This window comes from Nannospalax galili, unplaced genomic scaffold, assembly GCF_000622305.1.
Source record: "Nannospalax galili isolate Female #2095 unplaced genomic scaffold, S.galili_v1.0 scaffold387, whole genome shotgun sequence".
Classification (NCBI taxonomy): Eukaryota; Metazoa; Chordata; class Mammalia; order Rodentia; family Spalacidae; genus Nannospalax; species Nannospalax galili.
In genome coordinates this window covers 601,735-628,500 of record NW_008355795.1, presented here as the reverse complement: position 1 = coordinate 628,500, position 26,766 = coordinate 601,735, and the positions used below count along the sequence as shown (strand labels likewise).

The following is a 26,766-nucleotide window of genomic DNA, read 5'->3' as shown; positions in this document are numbered from 1 at the left end:
TTATATTGATCTGGCCAATCGGCCTTCATTCATAGGACCTTACTGATCATCTCGGTAGCGTCATCACTAGGAAGGGGGAAATACAATGAAAGTGTTTCATGTAAACGAAGCAATGTGCTAGGTTTAGTGGCTCTGCTTGGAGCTGTGACTTCCCACCTTAGCGGTCAATAAGTACTGAGGATTGCGGAGCTCATGACAGGCAATGACTAGGTATGCTAACCAACCATACGTAAAGTCTGTGTAGAAGCTGTGTTTAACCTTCACATGGCTCTGCCTCATCCAAGTTGCAGGCATGTTATACTGAGCACGCAGAGCAGGGTGTAATGGCAAATATAACCTCAATATTGGGGGGGAGGGGGACTTTGCTACAAGCTTCTCTACAATGCCATACACAGTCAAGCCAAAAACAAAAACAAAAAGAAAAAAAACATGGTGATAATCTTGATGTCAAGTAAACTGAATATTTTTGTGACTCTGGGACTTTTAACTCTGAGATACCTACTTTTTCATCAAACCAAAAAAATACTCAAATGAATTAGTTCTTAAGTAGAAAAAAAACTTATTTTTTCTTAGTCTGGGAAACAACACTGTGTCTTGCTCTGTATTCCTGTCTTCTGTCTCCCTTCACTCTCATGAGGAAATCTTTCGCCTTTACCACTTACATATAGACATTATTACCCAAACTGCCCATAACAGTATAAAGGGATATTCCCAGCAACATGATACTTTCCCCTTCAACCTTACAGCATTTGTTTCTGACAATACATTTTCAGCTGGTAAATTAGTGCCTGGGCTGTGACCACAAAGGTGGAGAAAGGAAGCTGTCATTCCTTTTAAATGGCAGGACACCTCACACATCATTCCTAAAGCGAGGTCCTCTCTTAGCATCACTCACAGGCTGCTCAGCAGTGTGCTCATCAAGGCACACCAGTGCAATTGTTAGCTGGCAGTTTAAAGGGGCCAACTTGTCATGCGAGTGACAGCCTGGGCAATTGTTTGCCCTCTGGGAACAGGTACAGGCAGGTTCAAATGAAACCCATCCACATACTAACAGCAAGATTCTTAATCATGTCAATAAAAGGGATGAACTGATGTCTGGGCCTCAGTGGCCATGCCGCTCACACTTTGAATGTGAAATGCTGTCTTTTCTATGGAATGTTTCAAGGCACACATCAGGTCATTATCGTTTTTAATACATGCTACTTATTAGCCAGATGAAATCTCTAACTCTGATCTCTCTCATACTAAAAGGCGTATCTTTGAGTAACACATAGGGAGTCGATTAAAATAAAGGGCCAGGGGTTGGAGAGATGGCTCAGCAGTAAAGAGCACTGAATGCTCTTGCAGAGGACCTGGGTTCGATTCCCAGCACCCACATGACAGCTACGAATCATCCTTAAATCTAGTTCCAGGGGACTCCGAAGCCGTCTTCTGACCTCCACAAGCATTGCATGACATGGGTGCACTCATATACATGCAGGCAATACACTCATATAAATAAAATAATAAAATATTTAAAATATTTTTAAGATAAAATAAAATAAAGGGCTGGAGGACAGGGACAGTAGCAAGCACAGAGACTATTTCAGAGTTTTGGTGGTCTGCATACATACTTGGGAGGCCAAGGGCTGTTGTGAAGGATGATTTTTTAGTTTCATTTTTATTTTGAGCTTTTAACCTATAGAGCCTCTAGGAAACAAATTCCTTTAACTAGGGAGCAGTGGGAGGAAGGGGTTGTTGGTTTAACTGTAGGTTTAAGTTTAGGTATTTGAAAAAAATGCCATCCAAAGTGTAGGTTGTGAAGCTGGGCTACATCTGAGTCCCACTACTTTCTGACTACATGACTTTGGAAATTATTTGATTGTACCACTTGCAACTTACTTGTTTGAAAAATTATATAAAAGGAAAAAGCAATTGTTTAAGGTAGATGAGATAATTCATGTAGCATATTTACTGCAGGGCTTAGCCCACAGAAGAGTCTTAATAAATAATAGTCACTATGTATGCTACTTTGTTATCAGCTACTGGGTACTTTTCCAAACATAGTTTTCTAATTAGTGATATGTAAGTAGTGTACAATATGTAAGTAGTGTAGCCCACCTACAGCTATCAGTTACTCAGTACTCACCAGTGTAAACAATCAAAGCTTTCCCTCAGTACTACCACAGCCTTCTCTTAGGGGACATAAAAAAATTATTTTCTTAGGAAGATCCATTTGATCTCCACAAAGTATAAACCTCAGACAAGTAGCTATCCAAGGAGCTTACGGAGTCTGTATGAAATCATCAGCTTCATCATACCCCCCCAACTACTGTACATGCAAAAACTGCAAGTCCTTTGTGTTTGGACCACTTACATGTATGCACATTTTCAATTAGTTTCCAAACTCAAGTTACTTCATAATTTCTATAAAAATTTTACCTAAGATGATACTTTTTGATTATTTAACTTCATGTCATAAAAAACTATGAATAAAACTCTAATATTCATATTCAAAGAAAAGGACTTACATATTATGCATATCTAGTGCAACAAAGTGTGACTCTGAACAGAAAATATATAAAATACCTATTTTAATGTATTAAAAATATTTTAATGCTTGACCAACAATAAAAACGAATGTGCATCTTGTTTGCAAATTGCTGATTGTTAGCTTCATTTTGTTAGTTCGCCATTTACCCTGTCTGCCAGGAGGCCTGGAGTTAAATATTTACTTCGCACACTCATACACACCTGGTTCCAGCCGAGACTACCTCCTCCTCTACTCTGAACGCTGGCCGCTCTTGTTTTGACTCTATATGTGAATATGAACTTGTAGAATAGGTTTGCTTCAATCATTTTAAGAAGAAAGTGGGACTACAAACTAAATATTTGCTCGTAATTAACTCGATGACTTCATCTCCTCTGTAGTAGCCAATATACTTCCTGAATTCAAAGTTGGACATTTTAAATATATTTTTTAATTTCTAAGAATTTCATTAGTGGGTATTGTATTCTACCTTTCCACCTCCCTATCTCCCCTCCAACTGCTCCCAGTCCCCCCATCACCTCTCAATTTCTTGCCCTCTTTGATTACTATGAGATTTTTATAGAGAAAAATTGAAATAAAAAATATAGAAAAAATAGTTCTAGAAGCCTCCATAATGTGACCTTATCATCCAGGTGCAAATTGCAAAGACACAGACTCAGATATGGTGAGAATCACTATTACTATTGCTTAAAACTCACGAGGGACCAAGAGACATCTTAAAGCCATGGATCCTTGGCCAAATCATCTTTTCAGAAAAAGTAGAAAATGGGCCCCTTCCTAAATTGGACAGAATTTAGGGGACTTATTCTTTAAAAGGACTTTAAACTCTAAGTTTGCCTCACATGCTGGGGTTCTTTTACCGCCTAGAAAGCAGTATGCTCCCAGTGAACATTTACAGCCACTTTAGGCTGCAAGATTTTAAGGAAGTCACAAACTCTCCCTTGAAGCTGACATGTCAGAATCATGTGTTCTAGGTAAGATTAAAAAGAAAAGAAAAAAAAATCCCTAAGGTACAAATCCTAAACTTTTCCTTTTTTGTGAATGATAGCTATTAGGTTTGGACCAGGGGCTGTCGGGTCAAGTTCACCTGCAGCAGCCTCTCTCTTCCAACCCTTGTAGCTGGTCCCATCAATCCCCCTGCAACAGGGAAATGACAATCCTACAGATGGTGAGTCTGTGAGTCTTCCTTCAGCAAAGGAAGCCTGGGAGACCATAAGCAATCGGGGCTGCTGGTGGCAAATCCCGTATGATGGACACACATTAGTGAAAGGGCTGAAAACATGCCCCTTCTCCTGTCCCCAGGCTGAGAATTGGAGTCATCTGACCACAATCATGTAATGTGGGTTACTCATCACCCACATGGCATGGGAACCCCCACACTCTGGAAATTGAAAGAGGGGACTCTCATTCTACCTGTGGGTCTGAGCTCTCCCGGGAGCCCCTGCATGCTGCTGTCCACTGCACTAACAACTGCTCTAGTGAATCTCTTACCCAAAAGGACAGTCAGCCTCAGTGAGCCTTGAACCCTAATTCTAAGATCCTTACAGGAATTACTTTTCATTTATTTCAAAACAACAGAATGTGTGTGTGTGTGTGTGTGTGTGTGTGTGTGTGTGTGTGTGTAGAGAGAGAGAGAGATAATTATAGTCACTTTCTAAGTACATAGAATGTGTTACTACAAACTTTACTGAGCACCTGGCCAAACCAACTAAGAAAAGCAAACATTAGGAAATGGTTCTGTAATCTGAACATGCTGGAGGGTTGGCTGGCCAGCACTCAAGTTGGACAATCACACTCTGAGCATCTGACAGAAAGACAGCCTTACTACACGGAGGGAAGCCCAAGAGCCAGCATGGCCGAGACCTCACCTCGTTTCTCCTCTTCGCTGTCCGAGCAGCCATCACGCTCCCGGATCTCACTGTCATCGGCATCAGGGGCCTTTTCGGAAGAGGTCTCAGTCTCCTTTTCGGGGTCTAAATTGTCTTTTTCACCCTCACTGGTTGACTTCCCACTCATCTGATCATCAGCCTGACCTTCATCAGCTCTCTCATCTTGCTTCTCATCGACTTCAAAATCTTCTTCGTAGTCTGAAAGAAGAAAGCCTGTACGGTTAGAATGAAGACAGAATTCTGGACGCGCCACCCACCTCACTGTAATGAGAACTCTGACTCCATTAATCTGGCTTCTCCGGGTCATTCTGTGATGCCTCTCTTTCGTACTTTTAGTGAACACGGAACACTAAGATTAGGTGATCAAAGACTGCAATCAGCTATGTGCAGAGGAGCAGGAAAGGAACGGAGCTCCAAGTGACAAGGCTGGGGGCTGACAAGCTTTCATTTACAATGGGCATTGCTACCCACAATAGAGCAGGAGAGGAACTTCATATAAGCCAATAAACTAGAAGTAAATTAAAACTGAAGAGAACAGGATTACAATAATAGAAGTTAATCTGGAGACCCACCAAGGTCATATTTCATATGAAGACTGCTCAAAATATTTGGATATCATGCTAATGAATAGTGAAGTGGAAAAATTCAATTAATCATGTCTGAAGGACCTGAGAAGCAGCATTTTCAATGAAGCATTGAGAACGTCATGGGCCCTGGGCAAAAGATTTATTAATGATTCTATAGCTAGGCCAGAGTACAAAGCATGGATATTATTTATTCCTGCAATGCATGACATAATTACAATTCAAGTCTAAAAATTCTTACAAAACAGAGGATTACTGTTGCAGTCCCAAATATGTTGCACTCCCCACAGAGATGGAGCGAATTTGTACCAGGGAAAGGAAATTGTCACATCAGATGAGCTCCAGCTGTCTCTCGTGGCTATAATTTTTCACCTTTCATATTTAATTGTTTCCTCTTTCTCGTCCCCAAAACTAAAATTCTCGAAGTGACAGCATGCCACAGACAGACAGCAAGAGGCTCTCATGCAAAACCAATTAGCAAGTAAACAATTATCCTCCAGCTTAAAGATACAGGAAGCAAAGGTTCCCCAATTTTGCGTGCTTTAGTTCTTAGATAATCATTCTCCTCTGGTAGTGGGGCCTAATGGGTAATTTACTTGAGCACTGTCCACCCTGCTGCAATCACAGAAACTTAATTTAGAAACCTGTGCCCTCCGCATATAAGGAAAGTACTCGTGATGCTGAGAACAAATGAAGACTCTAAGGGAAGATTTGAAATAATAAGGACACACAGAGGACTCTCCAAAGGAAAGCTGTGGGACGAGGTAAAGGTGGGGGAGACAGTTCATGTTTCAAGACAAAGAGGAAACACCAACAAAATAAACAAGGTCTCATTCAAGAATTGCTGGGAAGATTATATGGAAAAATCTCTTCTTCAAATTTACTTTTCTTTATGTGTGTGTGTGTGTATATACACACACACATACACACACACACACACACACACACACACATATATGTTCTGTAAGTGCAATGCCTGCAGAATCCAGAAGACGGTATGAGATTCCCTGGAACTGGAGTTATACTTGTTTGGCACCCATTTTGGGTGCTGGGATCTGAACTCTAGTTCTCTGGAAGAACAGCAAGTGTTCTTAACTGTTGAACCATCTCTCTCCCCAGGGAAATTCCTTAACTGTTAATTAATAAATGTTTACAGAGAATTTTCTATGTGAAAGAGGATAAAACAGCAAAACAAAGACATAAGAATAAGATTATTTCTTCTGCCAAGGAATCTCCAATCTCTGCTGAGGAAATATGATTTAGTTTCACAAAAATAGTGCACTCTTTGGGTAGATGCTTTTATACAGTGTTCTCAGTAATATTAGTTGTTTCTTTAATTGAAATTATTAAGATACAGATTTGTGAACAGAATAATTATATGCTAGCTTACAGTTCATTATAAAAATATGTGAAAACTTAGTCGGAAATGAAGATCTGAAGTTACCTGAAACCCTAAAATGTGAAGTGGTTTCTCCCGTATGTTACTGTTGATCATGTTTGCACAATGATTTTTAAATACCTATTATTTGTATTTTATGTGTATGAGTGTATTGCCTGCATGTCTGTAAATGCACCCATATCATGCAATGCCGTGGAGGTCAGAAGAGCGCATCAGATGGCCTGGAACTGGAGTTACAGATGGTTGGTAGCCACCATGTGGGTGCTGGGAATCAAACCTGGGTCTTCTGCAAGTGCAGTCAGTGCTCTTAACTTCTAAGCCATCTCTCCAGCCCCCAGAATTATTTTTAAAGTGATGTTAGTTTTGACACTTGGAGACATAACATTGTAGAGTTTTACTTAGGACTCATAATAATGTCAAATGGTAACAAGGACAGAGCTCTCTTTATCCTTAACTTTGGGTCTCTAGTAACCAATGCTCATCTGTACTATGAAAATATTACATGGAAAGTTCCAAAAACTAAACAGATTACGAGTTTTTAATAACTTTTATCCCTGTCTCACACTCCCTCACTCTCTCACCTCCTCTCTCCCCTCCACCCTCCTCCCTCTCTCCTTCCCTCTCTGGTACTAGAAGCTGAACTCAGGGCCCTGTACATACTAGGCAATCTTCTGCCCCTGAGATATACCCCCAGACCTATCTCTACAATATATTCTCATAAGTATTCTGTTGTGTGTTAATGTCTTACTGTGCCTGATTTATAACATTTTGTCATAGACATGTACAGTGCATACACACACACACACACACACACACACACACACACACACATACAGGACTCAATATTCTCAGGTTTCAGGCATTTCCAGGACAATGTCTACAGACAGACTAAGACAAATATAAGTGGAATTGATTTAAAGGAAGGCAGAAGTCACCATAGGGGGTTGTGCAAGACTTCTCAAGAGGAGTTGAGGTTAGTGGAAGAATACACGTATTATTAGGAGGGATAGCGTGTATCTGTGTAGTTGATACACACATGTGTGAGCGGGTAGAGGTGCCTGTGTGCGCATCAGAAAGTCAGAGGAGGACATCATGTACCCTGTCGTGGATTTTTTTTTGTTTTTTAATCTACTTGACACAAACCTAGACACACCTGGGAAGAGGGACCTCAGCAGAGGAATTTCCTCCATCAGGCTGGCCTGTGGGTATGACACAGGAATACCTCCTTGATTACTAATTTATGTAAGAGGGCCCAGCTCATTATGGGGCATTCCATCCCTGGCCAGCTGGGTTTGGGATGTATAACAGAAGTAACTGAGCAAGGAGAAGCAAGCTGGTAGGAAGCCTTGCTCTAGGTTTCTGCTTCAAGCTCTCACCAGAGGCTCCTGCCTCAGCTTCCCCCCTGCAAGACGAAATAAACCCTTTCATCCCCAAATCGCTTTTGGTCACGGTGTTTATCACAGTCCCAGGAAAAGTAACTATAACTCTGCTCTATCGCTCTTTACCTTTATCCCCTGACACAAGGACTCTCACTGAACCTGGCAGCCAGCAAATCCTGGTGGGGGTGGGGGACTGTCCTGACTCCATCCTACAGCGCTGGGGTACAGGTGCATGTGTCCATGCCTGGCTTTTTACATAGGTTTTAGGGGTTTGAACTCAGGCCCTCTTGCTTGCAGATTAAGTGCTCTATCCTACTGAGCTATCTCCTCAGCCCCATACATAAGATTATTTTAAAAATACCTGATGTGATTCAAGATAGGCAGGAGTCTTACAGAACATGAGTGGGTCGTAACAATTCTATCCCCAGTATGACACAATGGTGAAGCATGAGGCCTGGGGATCAGGCAGTCACATGTCCCGTACCAAGACAAAACCTTTCCTGGCTATGTGTCCTTGGGCAATTTAACATCTTTAAGTGTCACGTTCTTTATCTCTGACGTGGTTAGCATGGAGCTGTGGTGGTACAGCACCACGAGCTGCAGGTCATCTAAGCATTAGGGCTTAGTAATAACTGGTTGTTACTGGGTGGTGCAGAGGGTTGGTCACAGGGCAGGAGAAGTCACAGGCAAAGCACCCCTGAGAGATATGCGTTCTGGAGGCACCTGATTTAAATCGGAGCAGTACACGTGACCACAATTAGAACCATTATAGTTATGTTACTAAAATGGGGGCATAAAATTGAAGGAATACCTAGTGGACGCAGAAACAGCTTTGCATCCTGTTTTACACAGGTTCCTGTGGTTTTCCCTCAAAACATAAAATTCGAAGTTGTCCTAGCTCCTTGCTACCCCAGCCTTCATCACAGGGGCAGGTCGGCCCTCTGTCAGCCACCAGATTTCCATTTTTATCAGCGCTCAAGGCGAAGCAGCCTTGAATCACCCACTCCAGGCTGCAGTAGGAGTGAACGAACCGCGCGCTCCGGGCCTCTCTCCCTTCACATTTTCCTCACTCTCTCATCCAAAGTTCTCTAGAACTTTGCATTAGCTGTCGCCCCCCATGCCCACTGAGGAGGAGCTGGGGGCAGCAGGTCAGCATCCCATCCATGGCCTGGCCACCCCCTCCCAGCCTCTGTGCCGCTGCTCAGCAGGCAGCTTGAGACCTTCCTGCTTGTCCTTTGAGGGGTTTCACTGAACGGAGCAGTTAAAGTCCACAGACCCTCCCACACAGCAAGAAAAGCTGTGTCCCAGGAGCCAAAGGCATGCACAGGGCACAGCCACGCTGGTGAGCGAGAAGGGAAGCGGGGCTGTTGCACAGGGCGCTGTCCGGCTCCGGGTCCTGAAGGGGGGTAACCTGAGCTGGGCACCTCCCCTGCGCCCACGGCTCTGCTGTTGCAGCTGCTTCTGAAATCTCAAAACTCTCAGTTCAAATGAGGATCAAAACTAGCGGTCATCATGGGGAGAGGTAACAAGGCGTCAGCATCACAAGATCTCGGTACACAGCCGCATCACCTCTGTCATCCACAAGCGGGAAGCCCAGCACTCTGTGATGTTGTGAATTTCTGAAAACCTCGGCAGTACCATCGGGTAAGGAAGGTGATACCAAGACACCAGGCCCTGCTCCAGTCACCTCAGATGGCCACAACTGCTGCTCTAATCCAGGCTTTGTGTTCTGAGCATAGGAGGGACACTGGCTACTCTTTCCTCCTGCGTGCAGCGCACAGCTACGTGGTCTCTGGGAGTGCCAACCAGCACAGGTGGAAGATTCTCCAGCCCGCAAACGAGTGCACAGGATTATGGAGCCTAGTTCTGATTCAGTCTTTGCGCCTGTTTGAACTCCGGTTTCTCAGCCTTTAAAATGGAGATGGTCCCAGTGCCTCCACCGGAGAGATGAATGTGGAGAGTGTGTGTGTGCTCCCTGTTCTTAGCCTGGCACTGTGCACGTGTGCATGTGTATGTATAGGAATAGGAATGTGCTTGCATGTGTGGTGAGGGCGGGAAGGAGGGAGAGAGGGAAAGCCTGAGAGAACACGGAAGAATAGGAAAAGAACAAGCCGGTCCTCAGATTACAAAGCTAAATACAAGCGGCCTAAAGCCAGCATCAAACATTCATGTAGACGCTTCCTACTGAATGCCAAACCAGTGTGTCTATGTTAACCTCAAAAGCATGTTCAAAACCTAACAGGCAAATTTCCTTCGTAAGTGGCCTCTGCAGGAGTGACCAGGGGCTTGGGCTCACAAGGACAGGTGCTACTGTGTGCACCCCTAACAAGCACTCCAAGCCTTCTGGGGCAGCTGCACTTCTCTCACATAGGGGAAATGGGTCACAGCTGCCTACGGCCCACAACTGAATGACAGCCGTTCATGGGCCATTCCGAGAACCTCCAACGGTACTTTTAAAGACTTAGAACAGCAGCCAGAAGCAGGCTGCTCTCGGTTACCGTATTTGAAGGTGTTTTCCCGGTCCTCGTCCCAGGCGCCCCCTGGCTTCCCTCGCCACTCCATTTCTTCCACCGCCGTTGTCACTTCTCTGATCCCTGATTTCATTTCCTCAGCCGAGAAGCTGACTGAAAGGGCTTCCCTCCCCTCCGTCTCGTTTCTTCTCGACAGCACATTCTCTCTGTCCTGCCTCAGTTTCCCTGGACCCTTCTTTGATTCCTCTCTCTTGTCAGTGTGGTTTTCCCTCCTGGATTTCATCGAGGATCCTTTTCTGTCAAGGCCCATTGCAATAATGCACCTGTGAAAAACACCAACATGAAGCTGTTATTAACCCTATAGGAGAACAACAGAACCACAAGGCTTTTTAAATCATGTGTTTCAGATTCTAGTATGAAATTATGAGAAATATTTTACTGCTGTACATATAAACTCATTTTTTATATAAAAATCTTACATATGAACATAAAAATTCTTAGTTTTACCCAAAATAATAAAAAGGGGAAAACAAACTATCAACCAAGAACTATAGTATCAGGCTTAAAACATTGTATCTTAACATTTCAGAGCACATTTTATAGATTTACATATACAGTAATTCACATACAATACAGATACATAGATAGGCAGTAGGTAGTCAGGTAGTGGGTTGGAAGGTAGATGACAGAAGATAGATGACAGATGATAGATAGATAGATATAGAGAGATAGATGATGATAGATAGAGAGATAGAGAGATAGGTAGATGATAGATAGATGATAGATGATACATACATACATAGTTAATAGATGGTAAAGATAGATAGATAGATAGATAGATGATAGATAGATGATAGATAACCCACTATAATCATCCTGCCTCAACTTCCCAAATGGTAGGATTCCAGTAATTGATAGGTGATAGATCAGAAAGATGATAGATAGGTAGATAGATAGATAGATAGATAGATAGATAGATAGATATAGAGAGAGATAGATGATGATAGAGAAATACAGAGAGAGATGATAGATAGATGATAGATAGATGATACATCCATACATAGTTAATAGATGATAAATAGATGGTTGATAGATTGATAGACAGATAGATGATAGATAGATAGATGATAGATAGATGATAGGTAGATAGATGATAGATAGGATAGATAGATGATAGGTAGATAGATGATAGATAGATAGATGGATAGATAGATGATAGATAGATAGATAGATAGATAGACAGATAGATAGATAGATACATAGATAGATCACTCAAGTCCTTAAGTAAGAATTATGTAATCAAGGGTCTAGAGACATGGCTCAGTGGTTAAGAGCACTTGCTGCTATTTCAGAGAACCTGAGTTTGATTCCCATCTCTCCAGCCCCACATGAGTAATTCTTAATGGTTTTTAGAAATCACACACCCAATCATTTCATCTTACCATGCCCTCTTTTCTTATCATAAGCATTTTAAGTGTCATTACTTAAACAGGTTGGAGGAATTAATGTGCAGTGCTTAAAATAACCTGAAAATATTTAGTACAAGACTAAGAATGTGGCTCAGTAGAGAGCTTGTCTAGCATGCATGAAACCCTGAGTTCAATCCTCAATAATGCATTAGTCTGGTGTGGTTGGTGCACACCTGTAATCCTAGCACAAGGGAGGTGGGAACAGGAGGATCAGAGTCCAAGATCATCCTTAGCTACATAATGAATTTGAGGCCAATCTGGGCAACATGAGAGCTTATCTTAAAAATATGAATGAATGAATGAATGAATGAATGAATAATGAATGAATGAATGAATGAATGGTAAATAAAGTATTACTGTACAAGTGGCAAAAGCAAAGAACTACTACAAATTAATGAAACCAGCCCCACGATGGTAGGTCTCAAGTCTCCCTGGAGTTCTGCCTCTAGCGTATTGGTGCCTCTGGAATAGCTGGAGTCAAGTGGGGAAGAAGGTAAATAAGAACCTAGACTTACCCACCCATCCTCACCCAGTTCCATCAGTATGAGAGGATTTTTACCTCTTCTGTGACAGGAAAAGAGCAAATGAGATACTAAGCACCTACTGATGTCTTTGGAAGAAGCAGGTTTGAAGCTAACAAAATTTTGTAAGGCTAGTCTATAAGAACTATGTAAATTCCTTGAAGGTGATAGGACTCATTCTTTAACGTCATAACCATGTTCATGTTCTTTGGAAAGCAGCAGAAAAAAATGGATTGGCCAAGAGTTGAAATCACAGAACTGTAGGGAGGCTAGGAGGCGTGGGAAGAGCTGCTGTCACTGGCCATTGTGGGACCTGGATCTGCAGCCACTGAAAGTCCTCCTAGCTCAGAGTTCACAGCTCTGTCTGTGCAGCAGCTCCAAAGAATGCCCCGTGTGTGAGTTATGTCCCTGTTGCTGTGATAGAATATGCCAGTGAAAAGCAACTTAGAGAAGAAAGTGTTTTATTTAGCCTACAGCTCCAGAGGGGTAGAGTCTATCATGGCATGGAAGGCATGGAGAGTCAGGGCGGACTGGCATCCAGGAAGCAGAAAGAGAACAGGAAGTGGGACCAGGCTATGGAACCTCAGACCCTATTCCTAAGTGACTGCTTCCTCCAGAAAGCCTCCACCCCCTAAAGGTTCCATGACCTCCCTCTCCCTAACAGCAGCACTGTCCCTAGGGGGACATCCCTCATTCAGCCCACCACCATATCCTGTCTCTCATGGATAATCATGTACAGACCCATTCATTTTCCTGGGAGTTAAAGAGAAATGAACTGAGCAATCTGCCCATAAACAGCACATCTGAATAGGGACAGGAACGCCATCCTGTGAGTACTAAGCACAGCTAGTGCTGTTCCACTTGGCCATTCACTCTTCCTGTCTCTAGACCTCTTTTCACACTTTTCTCTCCTTCTTAAAACTTCAATCGCACCTCAGTTTCAGCTAAGAAAAGTATTTCCTGTTTTAGAAAACAGCACTAGTGGGCAGAGGCTTTCTAATGATCCTTCACATATCCATCGCCCAACTCTTTCCTCTACGTGGCTCTCTCCTCTTACTAGAACGTCCCTCCTTATGACAGAAAGCCCTACCTGAACCCTAGATCTCATTTTCTCAAATCTACTAAAGCTCTAAACTCTAATAATTTCCCCCCTTATGTAATGCTTCAAGTGTTTTATTTCTTTTTTCCTATATATCAATACTATCAGCATAAAAGTATGCCATAAAATCTCACCTTGTAAAAGAAAAGTCCCCTTTGATCCCTACAATCTCCCTCCTGGGAACCATGCAATTACCATTTGTATTGTCTGCAACCTTTGGCCCTAGCCCTTCTCTAACTGTTCTGTACACCACTGCAATCCTGCTCCATCCTCTTTCTTTCTTGAGCATGTCGTCTCAATATCATCAATACCAGCATATCACCAAATTAAGTCAATCTCCAGTTGTGATGGGCAATTTAGGTTGTGAACACCATTGACTTAAGAATCACCTAGGACATTAATGAGGAACCCCTTTGGGTGTGTCCAAAAAGTGTGTCTGGAAGTTATCCAGAAAGAACTGTCCTGCCTTGAATGTGGTCTGTACCCTCCTCCCCCTGTGGGCTGGGGTCTGTGATTAGCCCCAGAATTCATCTCTGTTTCCTGTCTTTGCATGCAAGGTGTCCAGCCTCTTCCCACATCTGTTGTCATGCCTTCCTTACCATGACGGACTTCACCCTCAAACCCTGGGCCAAACTAAACTCTTTCTCCCTGAGTTCTTATCAGGCATTTGGTCACACCAGTGTGAAAAGTCACAGCACATGAATTAATGCATTCATATATAATCTATCTACACATTTGATTCATTTAGTCACTGACATGTTCTTCAAACATATTTTTCATTTCCAAGATTGATCTTGATCTCTCTTTCTCTCTCTCTTTCTCCCACATGACCCCGTCCCTTTCAAAACACTAAAACACTTGCTTTTCTTCATTTGCTACTCTGTGCCCCTGAAATGGAATGACACAGAGCTCACTGCCTACGAGTCTTCTCCATCTCAACAATGCTCATCCTGGGCTTGAGAGATGGCTCAGTGGTTAAGAGCACTGGCTGTTCTTGCAGAGGACCAGGTTTCAAATCCCAACACCCACATGGCAGCTAACAACCATCCATAACTCCAGTTTCAGGGGTCCAATGTCTTCTTCTGTCCTCTGTGGGTACTACACAACACAGGTGTACTTACATACATGCAGGCAATACACTCAAACACACAACATAAAAATAAGAATACTCACCCCATTCAATGACTTGTGTGTGTGTGTGTGTGTGTGTGTGTGTTATGGGTGTGGCCCATCACCAAGCGAGTGTCTGGTATGTAAGCCCCTGCACACGCATGCTGAGCCCAGAGCAGGACTTCATTTGTTACCTCTACTGTTCTCTGCCTTATGGCCTTCAGACACGGTCTCTCACTGAACTAGTAACTCACAGTTTTGGTGAGGCTGCTGGCCAGAAAGTTCATGTAAGTTGCATATCTGGGTACCCAGTCCCCACCCTCTAAGCTGAGGCTACAGGCCTCAGCATCCCATCCATGCACACAGTTTTTCAATGCTACATGTTGATTATTTATTAATTTATTTATTTTATGCATATAAGTGCTATGCCTGCATGTATTTAAGTTCACCCATGTTGTACAATGTCCATAGAAGACAGAAGAGGGTGTCAGATCCCCTGGAACTGGAGTTACAGATGGTTGTTTGTCGTCGCCATGTGGGTGCTGGGATTCAAACTTGGATCTTCTGCAAGAACAGCCAGTGCTCTTAACTACTGAGCATCTCTCCAACCCCCATGCCCACTTTTGACACAGGTGCTGGGCCCTCACTTGTACAATTGCTCCACCTACTGGGCCATCTCCTTAGCACTAGGACAAAAACTTTTGAGGTGTCTTTGACTCTGCTCTTCAGTCTCAAGCCTAGATCCATCCATCAGTTAAACCTTGTAAGCCCTGCCTTCAGGTAGGCAACAAACCCATCATTTTCAGCTCTCGCTACCATTCCTTACTGCCTACATCAACACCTGCCCTCCTCTCCCTACTCTGTTGGCTAATTTATTCCGCAGAAGCCACTCTTGGATCATGATAGACCTTTGCTCAAAACCTAACATAGAGGCTCTTTAATCTTCTCAGAAAAACACATCAAAGACCTTAGAATGGCCTCAGGGCTTCTAGCTCAGCTCACTGCCTCTCTGACCACAGTGCTCTGACCACACGAGACATACCAAGTCTTCTCTTCCCTCTAGCTGAAAATCTATTTGAATAGAGAGACATTCTTTCTTCTGCTAAAGAAGAAAAGAATCAGAGAGGTGCTCCCCACCCCCAGCTTGCGCTGATCACGGTCTCTCTCAGTTCAGTAATGGCCTGGCCTTGTTTGTACACATTGGACATGTATTAATTCCTTTAATTAGCTATTGCCCTTTCAGTATTGGAGTAAGTTCCATGACAGCACTCTGGTTACATGGATATTTCCTGTTCTTGCTCGGCATCTAGTCAGTTCTTCAAAAATACTTTCAAGGAAAAAAAAAAATGAAAGGACGTCATCAGATGAGAGTCCTGACTCAGAGTATGCGGCCTGGTGGTATAAGGGAGCGTTCTTGTGGAAGGTGTTTTGTTGTCGTATTCTGGCCCGGGGGGGGGGGGGAGACTGGGCCATCTTGTGGTGCAGACACATCTCCAACACACCCAGTGTAGACTATCCAGTCACAGGAGGCAGACGATGGCCATGTCACAGAGATTTGGGCTTTAGCATCAAAGCACTTACAAGAACACAGCAGTGGGAATAAAGTAGGAGGAATCCTCCCTCCCTTCAGAGATGGGGTTGAAGGCAGTGTGAGGGTCAGAGGGGAGACAGAAGTAAAAGGCCACCAGCTTTGTCCACTTAATAGAATACACATGAAAACAGTATATCGTAACTTCACAATCAAACAGTCGAGATTCTAGCCAACAACCTTTAACTTAGATGCTTTAGGGTTTATACACAATGATTATTTTTCTTTAAAAATTATTCAGAGAAAAGCATTTGTGAAAGAAAAAGGGAAAACACAGCAAAACACGCCTTCTGCCAAAGGGCACGTGCTTCCATACTTGTAGCAAGGAGATGCCTTCTCCACACACACGAAGCCGAAACAGCCTCTTCTGCCTCCGAGTCGGGAGCTCCTGCGATGCTTGAACTCGCAGCAGGAGCTGAGTCTGTTCACCTGGATCCCATTCAGGAAAAAGGTGAGGCTGAATGGGAAGCCACAGTGCCGCTTGGAGACGAACTGGAAGTTGTCTGGAATTAAAAAGAAACACAGTAGTGAAAGCAACCGGCTTGGACTGGCATCTTATAAACCACGGTCAGTTTGCTTTTCCGAAAGTACAATATGACGCTTCAGAACATGTTTTAAGATTAAGGGCTTGTTTTCCGTGCAGGACTGGGGATGGAACCCAGGACCCCACACATGCTCGACAAGCACCACACCACCAAGCTATAGTCCAGTCCTGTTTTCCATTTTCCTTTGTGACAGGATTTCTCGAAGGCCCAGGCAGGCACTGGAACTTTTGATTCTCCTATCTCAGGCCCCTTGAGTGGCTGGGACCATAGTATATGGCTTGATTTGAGGACAACACTAATCATAAAAACATTGTTACTTTTAATTATAATAAATACTCCAAATCTCTTTTAAAAACCCTCACTAAAATGCACTAAAACAATCATGCCTGACATTACACGAATTTACATGTAGGCACAGTGTGCAACTGTCTGAGCACTGTAGTTTCTCAACAGTCACACAGACTGGGGACACACAGTACTTGTTTCTACATGTGGAATTAAGACTTGGAGGACCTCAGTGATTTAAGGAGTCACACGGTAAGAAGGCAGTCAGTGAACAAGGCCTTCTAGAGCCTACGCATCTCTCCTGCTGTTAATACATGAAGACGGGCAGCTGTGAGCTCAATGTGCTGTTTCCAGTATTTTGGCTCTTGGCTAGGGAGATGACTCTCTGGTACAGTGATGGCCTTGCAATCACAAGGAACTGGATACCCCAAACCCAAACTACATTAAAGAAAAAAACAAGGACTGGAGGCATGTGATTCCAGCATGGGTGGGGGGAGTCTGGGGGTCCCTGGGGCTTGCTGGACAGCTAGCTCAGCCTATTTGACAAGCTACAGCTCAGTGAGAGGCCACGTCTAAAAGAAACAAAGCAGCTATCCTCTGGCGCACGTGTGCACACACATGCACGAACATCATACATGAACATACAACACACTACCTACACACAGAAAAATGGGGTTTTTTGCCATGGCCTTAAGCATGCTGAGAATGCATACGGTAGCTCTAGTTATTCCAGCTCTAAGCCACACCCGATTCCCTTGGATTTGAGAACCCTTTTCCTCCCTAACCCTTCCAAACATCCCAAATGGGAAGCCACAGTGCCGCTTGGAGACGAACTGGAAGTTGTCTGGAATTAAAAAGAAACACAGTAGTGAAAGCAACCGGCTTGGACTGGCATCTTATAAACCACGGTCAGTTTGCTTTTCCGAAAGTACAATATGACGCTTCAGAACATGTTTTAAGATTAAGGGCTTTTTTTCCGTGCAGGACTAGGGATGGAACCCAGGACCCCACACATGCTCAACAAGCACCACACCACCAAGCTATAGTCCAGTCCTGTTTTCCATTTTCCTTTGTGACAGGATTTCTCGAAGGCCCAGGCAGGCACTGGAACTTTTGATTCTCCTATCTCAGGCCCCTTGAGTGGCTGGGACCATAGTATATGGCTTGATTTGAGGACAACACTAATCATAAAAACATTGTTACTTTTAATTATAATAAATACTCCAAATCTCTTTTAAAAACCCTCACTAAAATGCACTAAAACAATCATGCCTGACATTACACGAATTTACATGTAGGCACAGTGTGCAACTGTCTGAGCACTGTAGTTTCTCAACAGTCACACAGACTGGGGACACACAGTACTTGTTTCTACATGTGGAATTAAGACTTGGAGGACCTCAGTGATTTAAGGAGTCACACGGTAAGAAGGCAGTCAGTGAACAAGGCCTTCTAGAGCCTACGCATCTCTCCTGCTGTTAATACATGAAGACGGGCAGCTGTGAGCTCAATGTGCTGTTTCCAGTATTTTGGCTCTTGGCTAGGGAGATGACTCTCTGGTACAGTGATGGCCTTGCAATCACAAGGAACTGGATACCCCAAACCCAAACTACATTAAAGAAAAAAACAAGGACTGGAGGCATGTGATTCCAGCATGGGTGGGGGGAGTCTGGGGGTCCCTGGGGCTTGCTGGACAGCTAGCTCAGCCTATTTGACAAGCTACAGCTCAGTGAGAGGCCACATCTAAAAGAAACAAAGCAGCTGTCCTCTGGCGCACATGTGCACACACACACACGAACATCATACATGAACATACAACACACTACCTACACACACAAAAATGGGGTTTTTTGCCATGGCCTTAAGCATGCTGAGAATGCGTACGGTAGCTCTAGTTATTCCAGCTCTAAGCCACACCCGATTCCCTTGGATTTGAGAACCCTTTTCCTCCCTAACCCTTCCAAACATCCCACTGATAAACTAAGAACTGCTACTTGCAATGCCACTTTTAATCATTCCAAATCTTTATAATTCTCTGTAGCAAAGTCCCACCCAAGAGTCCCTCAGTCTGAATCCTGCCACATGGCTCACCTTCTGGCCCCTGGACAGTTGTCACCTCTCTGCTCCTCACACCTTTCCTATCATGGCTCTATTGCAGCCTATTAAAACACCATTGCACCAAAGGTTTTTAAACTTTGATGTACAGTGGGGATCACCTAGGGGACTTATTAAAAGACAGACTGCTAACCGATTCTCAGGAGTTTCCCATTCAGAAGTTCTAGGACTGAGGAAGAACTCAGAAAAAAAAGTCTATATTTTTTAATAGCTTTTGGGTGCTTGTGTGCTGGGTCTTTCTTCTAGAACCCCAATCCAGATGCATGCTGAAGGGTGTACTTGAACCTATAACCTAACCATCACACACTTAAAGAAAACCAACATATGACAGAGTATGTGAAGTCCTATGGGGGTGCTATAGGAGAGGCGGCAGATAGGGAGGGAGTCTCCATATGATAAAATACATTGTATGAAACTCTCAAAAATTTAATAAAGTTAAAAAGCACTTTATAACTAACATTTGTAGAAGAGAGTCATTCATCTCTCCCTGGCAAAAGGTATCACTGAGATGCTAAAGGGAAACACAAATACTGTGTGTGTGTGTGTGTGTGTGTGTGTGTGTGTGTGTGTGTGTGTGTATGTGTAGTGGTGTCTTTCAAGAATCTATAATTCAGTTACAAAAGCATGATTAATGTGCCAGACTTGTGGAGTGAGATCATCGAATCTTCTCTTTCCTTAAAAATGTAACTCTGGGCCTCCTCCCCACCTCGGGTGACCTGAAGTTGTACTTGTAACACCAGCTTTCCTTCCCACAATCCTGGCGCCCTTCCTTTCCAACTTGGGCAGGACAGACTGGCTCCCGCAAAGAAGCAGGGCAAGAAGGGCCATTCTGCCACCAGTGGTGACTGGGCTCCGTCATTCACATTCACAAGTGTGTCTGCAGAGTAGGCATCAAGAAACATGCACCTTGGCCACTCAGAGAAATCCAGGAATAAGCCGTGAAGGAGATGGGCTTCTCCAGGTGTTGCACTGACATCAGCTCACCAAAGCTGTCTGGGCCAAAGGAGTAAGCAATGTTCTGTATCTCGTGTGTGTGTGTGTGTGTGTGTGTGTGTGTGTGTGTGTGTGTGTATCATTTGTCCAGAAATAGTAAACTGAATGAGGATTCACCAAACAAGCTCTCTACTTTGGTAATATGTCCCTACTACCGCATTCAAAAGTCAGTCAATGTGGATGAGATTTATCTGTTGAGAGCCAAATAAAGATATAAAAACTGCAAAAATATTATTGCTGGAAATACTCTGAGGACTTATAGTGGACAGCATTTTATGCGTGAAAAATTAGACTTTTAGTGAAGGCAGTGAGAATCTGTGGTCTTCCTGCCTGGGATTTTTCTAGTCCCACACCATGGCCGTTCCATCCCTGTAGCTCTAGGTGGGGCCTAACTTGATGTGGCGCAGAAGACAGAAAAACCCTTGGCCTCTGGCATTTCCAGTAATAAACAGCAACTCCAAGAAGATAACAGGGAAGGTCAGAGGTTCCCTGGGACTGGAGTCCTAATTAGGAAAAGCAAGAGGCCAGAACTTAGCAGAGAGCCACAGGTCGGTGAGGCATCATGGGGCCTACAGCAGCTCTCCGTATAACCCCAGGTTTCTGGCAGCAGTCTGGGTCAGAGTGGGCTCCACCTATTTGGTGAATCAACCTACCTCCATTTTCACTCAGGCACAGAGGAAACTAGAAAGAGCCAGATGGAGAGCCAGGTTTGGAACACAACAGCTGCCTGAATTTGGAGTGTTTTCCTGGAAACACTGAAATTTGGTATCACTCAGAACCTTGGGGAATGACTATTCAGATAGCGTTTGGACTTCAGAGACATCATTAGTGGAGGATCAAGATGGAGTCATGCTGGCTTTTAGTGTCTGCATCTAATGCCTGTTGTTCTCGCAGGAAGAGAAGAGAACATGCAGAGAAGGCCACAGGAAGGCAGAGGCAAACACTGAGCTAACAACGCCACCAGCGGAGGACCACTGGGGACTCCTGGAGCCTGAGCTGGGAGACTCGAAGAAGGGTTCTCCCCACATACCCTGGCATCTCCTTCATTGTGGATTTCTGGCCTGCAGACCCGAGAAAGGATGAATTTCTGATGTTTATGCCTTCATTTAGGAGACACTTGTTTTCTTAGCTCTAGAAATACTACACAAACAGATCAACTGACAGAGGGTCTAAACCTCTGACGAATCCTTCCTGAACACTGATCTGTGATATCAGATACCACAGAGATGAGGCTAAGAAAAAGAACGGAATTTTTAAAAACAGAATAAAACATCACTAGCTTTACCCTCGTATCCCAAGGCAATAGGGACAAAATTTCACATTTATACAGTTACGAAACAGAAAATAATAATCTCCCCCTAAACCCTCCAATATAAAAACTACAGAATTCATAATTCATAGTATCTATAGTAATCTAAAAATCATTTTCCAATTTAAAACAGAGTACGTGCAAAGATACAAGAAAGTGTGACCCACGTGGAGGGAAAGAAGGACAATCAAAACCACTACTAACAATTCAGTCCAGAGAATGACGGCGTGTGTGGGCATACATACAGGTGTCATACGGTGCGTCCTGTTGTTCAGAGGCCCAAACTACAAACACGAGTGTCCACCCACTGGAGACAGACAAAAGAAACATGCATCTGCATAGGCCTATGTTCAGCAGCTAATGATATGACAAACTCAATAGCCCTTAGCTGGGACAAAGTATTTCCAACTTCAGATTGTAGATTTGGGTGTATTTACATAGATGTGAAACTGATAAGCATCCATAATCCAAAGTTTGAAATTTCCAAACTCTGAAGCTTTATGTCATGGGATCAGCATATTACCAATGCAAGACGTCAGAAATATTACACTGAGTGCAGAAAGTGGGGCACCGTGGAGGGGGAGCTGCCAAAGAGCACTGAGAAGCCGTGGGCAATCGGGATAACTCGGCAAAAATCACGTGAACTCTAAGAAGTGAGTGAAATTTGAATTTGAAAGGGAGGAAATTGGGAAAAGAGGAGTCTGTGGGACAAGAGGAGGTTGGGGGAGAAGAAGGGCATTAAACGGTATGCGATCTCGTTATGAAACAACCTAAGAAAGTGGGACCGAAAGATAAAGGAAATTGGGAAAAGAGGAGTCTGTGGGACAAGAGGAGGTTGGGGGAGAAGGGCATTAAACGGTACAATGCGATCTCGTTATGAAACCTAAGAAAGTGGGACCGAAAGATAAAGCATTAGAAGGTCAGAAAACCAATTACACATTCTTTGCCTCCACGTGAGCCTCTGAGCCAACGTTTCTTTTGTTTGAAAGGGTAAACATGGCAAGTCAAAATGCCCTGGAAGAAACTGGAATCTTTATGAGAAGCAAAAATATTCAGCGACTTCATAGATGTATAAAAAGCAACACACTGTGACTCAGACTCTAAAAATCTAAGAACAACAGACACAGTGAATTACTTTGGGAATAAAAAATGCTCTGACCACATGGCTGCATAATTTTTATTGTGATTCTTCATTTTCAAGAAGCAAGAAAAATTAACAAATGCCACTTTTTAATGACTGTACTACTCCAAGCACATGCACAAAGGCCTTTTTTTTCCATAGAAATCTTCTAAAAAACCTATTCACATTTCACAGAATCTTAGCAGCTTTGATCTGCTAAAAGGGCAGATTCTTTTTAGTCTGGATAAATTACTAAGATTACTGAACCTCAAGACAGCGCCCAAGCCAACCAACTTTTCAATTTTGAACAATTACTCGCCTGGCAATCAAGACACTCTGAGGCCACGTTACAGCATGGACAGGATCCATCCTGCCCATCCTGTCATGCAAGACTGTCCAGTACCACAATATGAAAATCCCATGGTCCCCATGGGATGCAAAATCACCCCCGCCTGGCAGCACTCTTTGGCCGCAGACTTTGGGTCTGTACCCTTTGCATGCTGTGTGTCTACCTCATCCAGATAAGGCCCTCTTCCTTTCTTTCCATCAGCCACATATTCCAGCAAATAAATGGTGACAAAAAACCACGTTGTTGAATCAAGTATGATCTAGGACCCAGGAAAAAAGTTTTATGTTAATTCTAATTTTAGATTATAACTAATGTCAGTAATTGTCCTAAATTAACAGCTGAACATTACACTTTTAAAAATAACTATGTCTATGCCTCTCTAAGATACGAGTGTCTAACCCTGTCTGTCATGCCATGCTCACTAGGAATTCACACCCCTCCTATTATGAAGAGTTTGGAAACTCCTGTGGTACTGGGGTAGTGTAGAACCAGAGAACACAGCCAGCCTCGCACATGGTTAAGGAGCCCAAGTCTGTCCTGGACTCTGGCCAAGCTAGACAGGCGACCTTCCGGAGCCAAGCCTTTCAGCTTCCTCACTGATAGGTGATCTGAATGAACTGTGGATTGCTAAGGCAAATGAGACCAAGAAAATTGTTACCTCTCCACCCAAGAAGTATGGGAACAGCAGTTCCCTGCAAATGGACCATTGTGTTTGGTTTTGCTTTAGGTTAAAGCTAACAAGTGTCTTGCGCGTATTTATTTGGGAAGCTTAAAATGTGTAATTTCCAAATATTTGGTTACCTGCATATCTTTAAGGACTGCAGAATATTTTTATTAAGAGCCACTCCTTTTAATTAGTGAAAGAAATCAAAAAAGGATGAAAAAATTTGTGTGTCCTGAACATCTTCAAACTCCTCAGGCAATGTCAAGATTTCTCAACTATCAACACATCTTATGGTTATGAAAGATAACAGTACTTTCTTAATAAAGTTTCTGATACAAAGAAGTAAGGAATGGGGCTCTGTGACATCGTCCTCATTGCTGTCAATGAAGGGAACACAGGAAAGCATGGAAAGAGCTGTATTCAATATAAAATTACCTGATGCTGAAAAACGTGGACTTCTGATCAAATGAAAATAAAATTGTACAAAAAAGCCACTTAGATAAATTTTTGCTTCAACTGACCTAGGTGCGATTCATCGTGGCATTTTTTGGATCTGTGATTTTATCCCCACATACCTCTAAAGAACAAACTGCCCGTCTGCTATTTTTTTTTCATGTAATACTGTATGCCTCACTCACGATGGCAAGCCAGCATAATGAACGTGTGATTTGGGGCATAGCTTATTCTTGTAACATTTTAATGATGGTATATCTCTATCCCTAAATTAATCTGTTATCAGGCTAAATCACTCTGAGTTCCTTCTTCTACAATCTGAAAGTGATCACGGCTTCCATTTCAATCGTGGAGCCCTAAATCTGGATTTACTTTTAGGCAGCTGGTTTATAAGTCTCTGGATATGCATAATTTCATAAAGTGATTGAAGTCATTTTAATATTATGTCAACAACAGCTTATATGGATACCAACCCCGAGCAATTTTTAAAGAGTCACATTTTACGTGTACCTTTCTCAAGCAGTTTGCCTTTGTAGACACAAAGGTTTTCTCCTCCACAGTGCTGTTGGTAAATCTTTATTTCATCTCGGTAGTCTGTGTCATCATAAGATAGGTGCACATTTTTCCCAAAGTAGACCATAGTGATAACTGCATTACTATGTGGTGATGCTTTATAAATCCGCGAGGAATCCTAGGATAGACGAAAAAAAAAAGAAGGAAGAGAGGGAGGAAGGCAGGAAGAGAGGGAGGAAGAGAGAGAGAGAGAGAGACTTATTAACTAATTGCATTTTTTCAAAACTATTCGTTTTTTTATTTCTGTACATATACGTGTGCCTGTATGTATGTATGTGTACCACAAGCCTGGAGGAGCCAGATGAGCCCTGGGGTCAGATGCCCTGGAACTGGAGTTACAGGAAGTTGTGAACTACCTTTGCAGGTCCTGGAAACTGAACTCGGTCCTCTGCAAAAGTGGCCAGTGCTCTTAACTGCTGAGCCATCTCTGCAGTCTTGTAACCTTCTCACCAGAATGCTTGTTCCCACATGACTTTGTAACATGGAGAACAGAAAAGTCTAGTTCTAAACACCTAGTAACAAAAAATTTTACACAGTGCGCAGAAGAGTCAAGGCCACCACAGCAATGTTGACACGTGTTGGCTCTGTGTCTGCAAATGACAGGGTGGAGAAAAGTTCGTCCTCTTCCATTTTGAGTTACTCTGTCTCCTCTCTCTCTCTCTCTCTCTCTCTCTCTCTTTCTCTCTCTCTCTCTCTCTCTCTGTGTGTGTGTGTTATATACAGTGAACATCAATAATTATAGGAGGAAAGTTTGACTCTCTTAGTTCTCAAACTTGAAATAATGAAAAAATCTTGATGTCATTGTTGTGAGTTGAAACTCCTCATGATGGTTTTGAAACTGACCAGCATATCTTTGTAAGTGAACAAAGACAGCAGATCCTCCTCTGGGTTCCTCTCTCTGAGGGGCATGAACATGCTCACTTCTTCTGGGGTTGCTCTAAGGACTCCTGACCATGTATGTCACCTGCTTGGGATTATCAGGTGGAAGTTTAATTGATGTCTGTAGTGAAGAGGACACCTGACTGACCGCTTTCGATTAATTCCAAGATTTGAAAGAAAAAGTATCGTAAATAAATTACATATTCAAGTGTGGGGATTACACAAAAGGCCCTGCCTGTCAGCCTGTGGGGTTGTTTACTTAACATGATCCGAATGAGGCCTGTCATCATGGACGTTTTATTTAACTGGCTGGCCTCAGTGGCTTCTTCTCTGGGGAAATCACATCCTTTTCTTAGATTTTTGTACATTTGATGTTAAATACTGAACAAAATCAATATCATATGACATGCTAAAGGCCCACTAAATAACAGATGTTGCTAGTATTGTCATTAAATATAAATTTCCATATTTTGTTATAGTTAGCAGAATGAGCACATATAATAGTAGGCAATTAAGTGAAAAAATGCAATAGCTGATTGGAAAGAGGTTGTATTTCTGGAGGCGAGACAGGAGATAACAGTATGGTGGGGTGACAACTAAGGGGAGGCCATTTGAAAGTTGGGGTCATTGGGCTGGAGATGGTGCATGGTTAAGAGCACTGGCTGCTCTTGCAGAGGACCTGGGTTCAAATCCCAGCACCCACTTGGCAGCTAACAACCATCCATAACCGTCCAGGGATCCGATGCCCTCTTCTGACCTCTGTGGGAACTGCATGACATGAGTGTACTTATATACATGCAGGTAATACACTTATACACATAAAATATTTTTTAAAAAAAAAGAAAGTTGGAGGTCAGTCAGAGGTAGTAGCAGAGGCTTGATGGGGCAAAAGTGAGATCCTGACTGTAAATGGAAGGCTCCTTCCTTTGATAAGTTGGGTTTGTGGGCCCATAACAGAAGTGTTCAGTGTGAAAGCACGCTGAGCTCTCTTCTTCAGGGTTTATTTGAGCTGTATTAGGTGGAATCCCCTAACCTGAGCAGTCAGTCTCACTTACTCCCTTTTAACCTCAACAACCTGCTTCCAGTCTGCCAGTTTCCTACTCACTGTGCGAAGTCAGCTCCAGGACAACCCTCTGAGGCCTCTGTGGTCAACTCAGACAGAACTGCTATGCCCTCTCTCTGGACAGGGGACCTCAGTGGGTTGTGTGGACAGGAGACTTCAGTGGGATGCATGGTTGTCTCTGGTGGTTTTTCTCAGGGAAACTCATTAGTCTTTTCCACAAAACGTGTAATAAATAAAAATAAGCTTTGTTTCATGTGTTTTTACTTGATCAAAATAATCATCAAGTGGATTCTTATGAGAACGCCTGCACTCTCACACTCCTTGTGGGACTGTCCCCAGTTCAGCAGGCTGACCCATGGTGAGTGTGACCAGTGAGGAG

General features: G+C 43.2%; 1 protein-coding gene across 2 annotated transcripts in view; it reads right to left on the bottom strand.

The window, feature by feature from the left end:
* The window catches only part of Erich3 (glutamate rich 3), a 119,430-nt gene that overhangs the window by 29,977 nt on the left and 62,687 nt on the right, over window positions 1-26,766 (bottom strand). For both annotated transcript variants that reach the window (XM_008853641.2, XM_008853642.2), the window contains exons 8-11: window positions 24,383-24,563; window positions 16,356-16,542; window positions 10,280-10,575; window positions 4,399-4,617 (exon numbers count right to left, since the gene is read on the bottom strand). In XM_008853641.2, coding sequence (XP_008851863.1) covers window positions 4,399-4,617; window positions 10,280-10,575; window positions 16,356-16,542; window positions 24,383-24,563 — 883 coding nt within the window. The remainder of the gene's footprint in view (window positions 1-4,398; window positions 4,618-10,279; window positions 10,576-16,355; window positions 16,543-24,382; window positions 24,564-26,766) is intronic.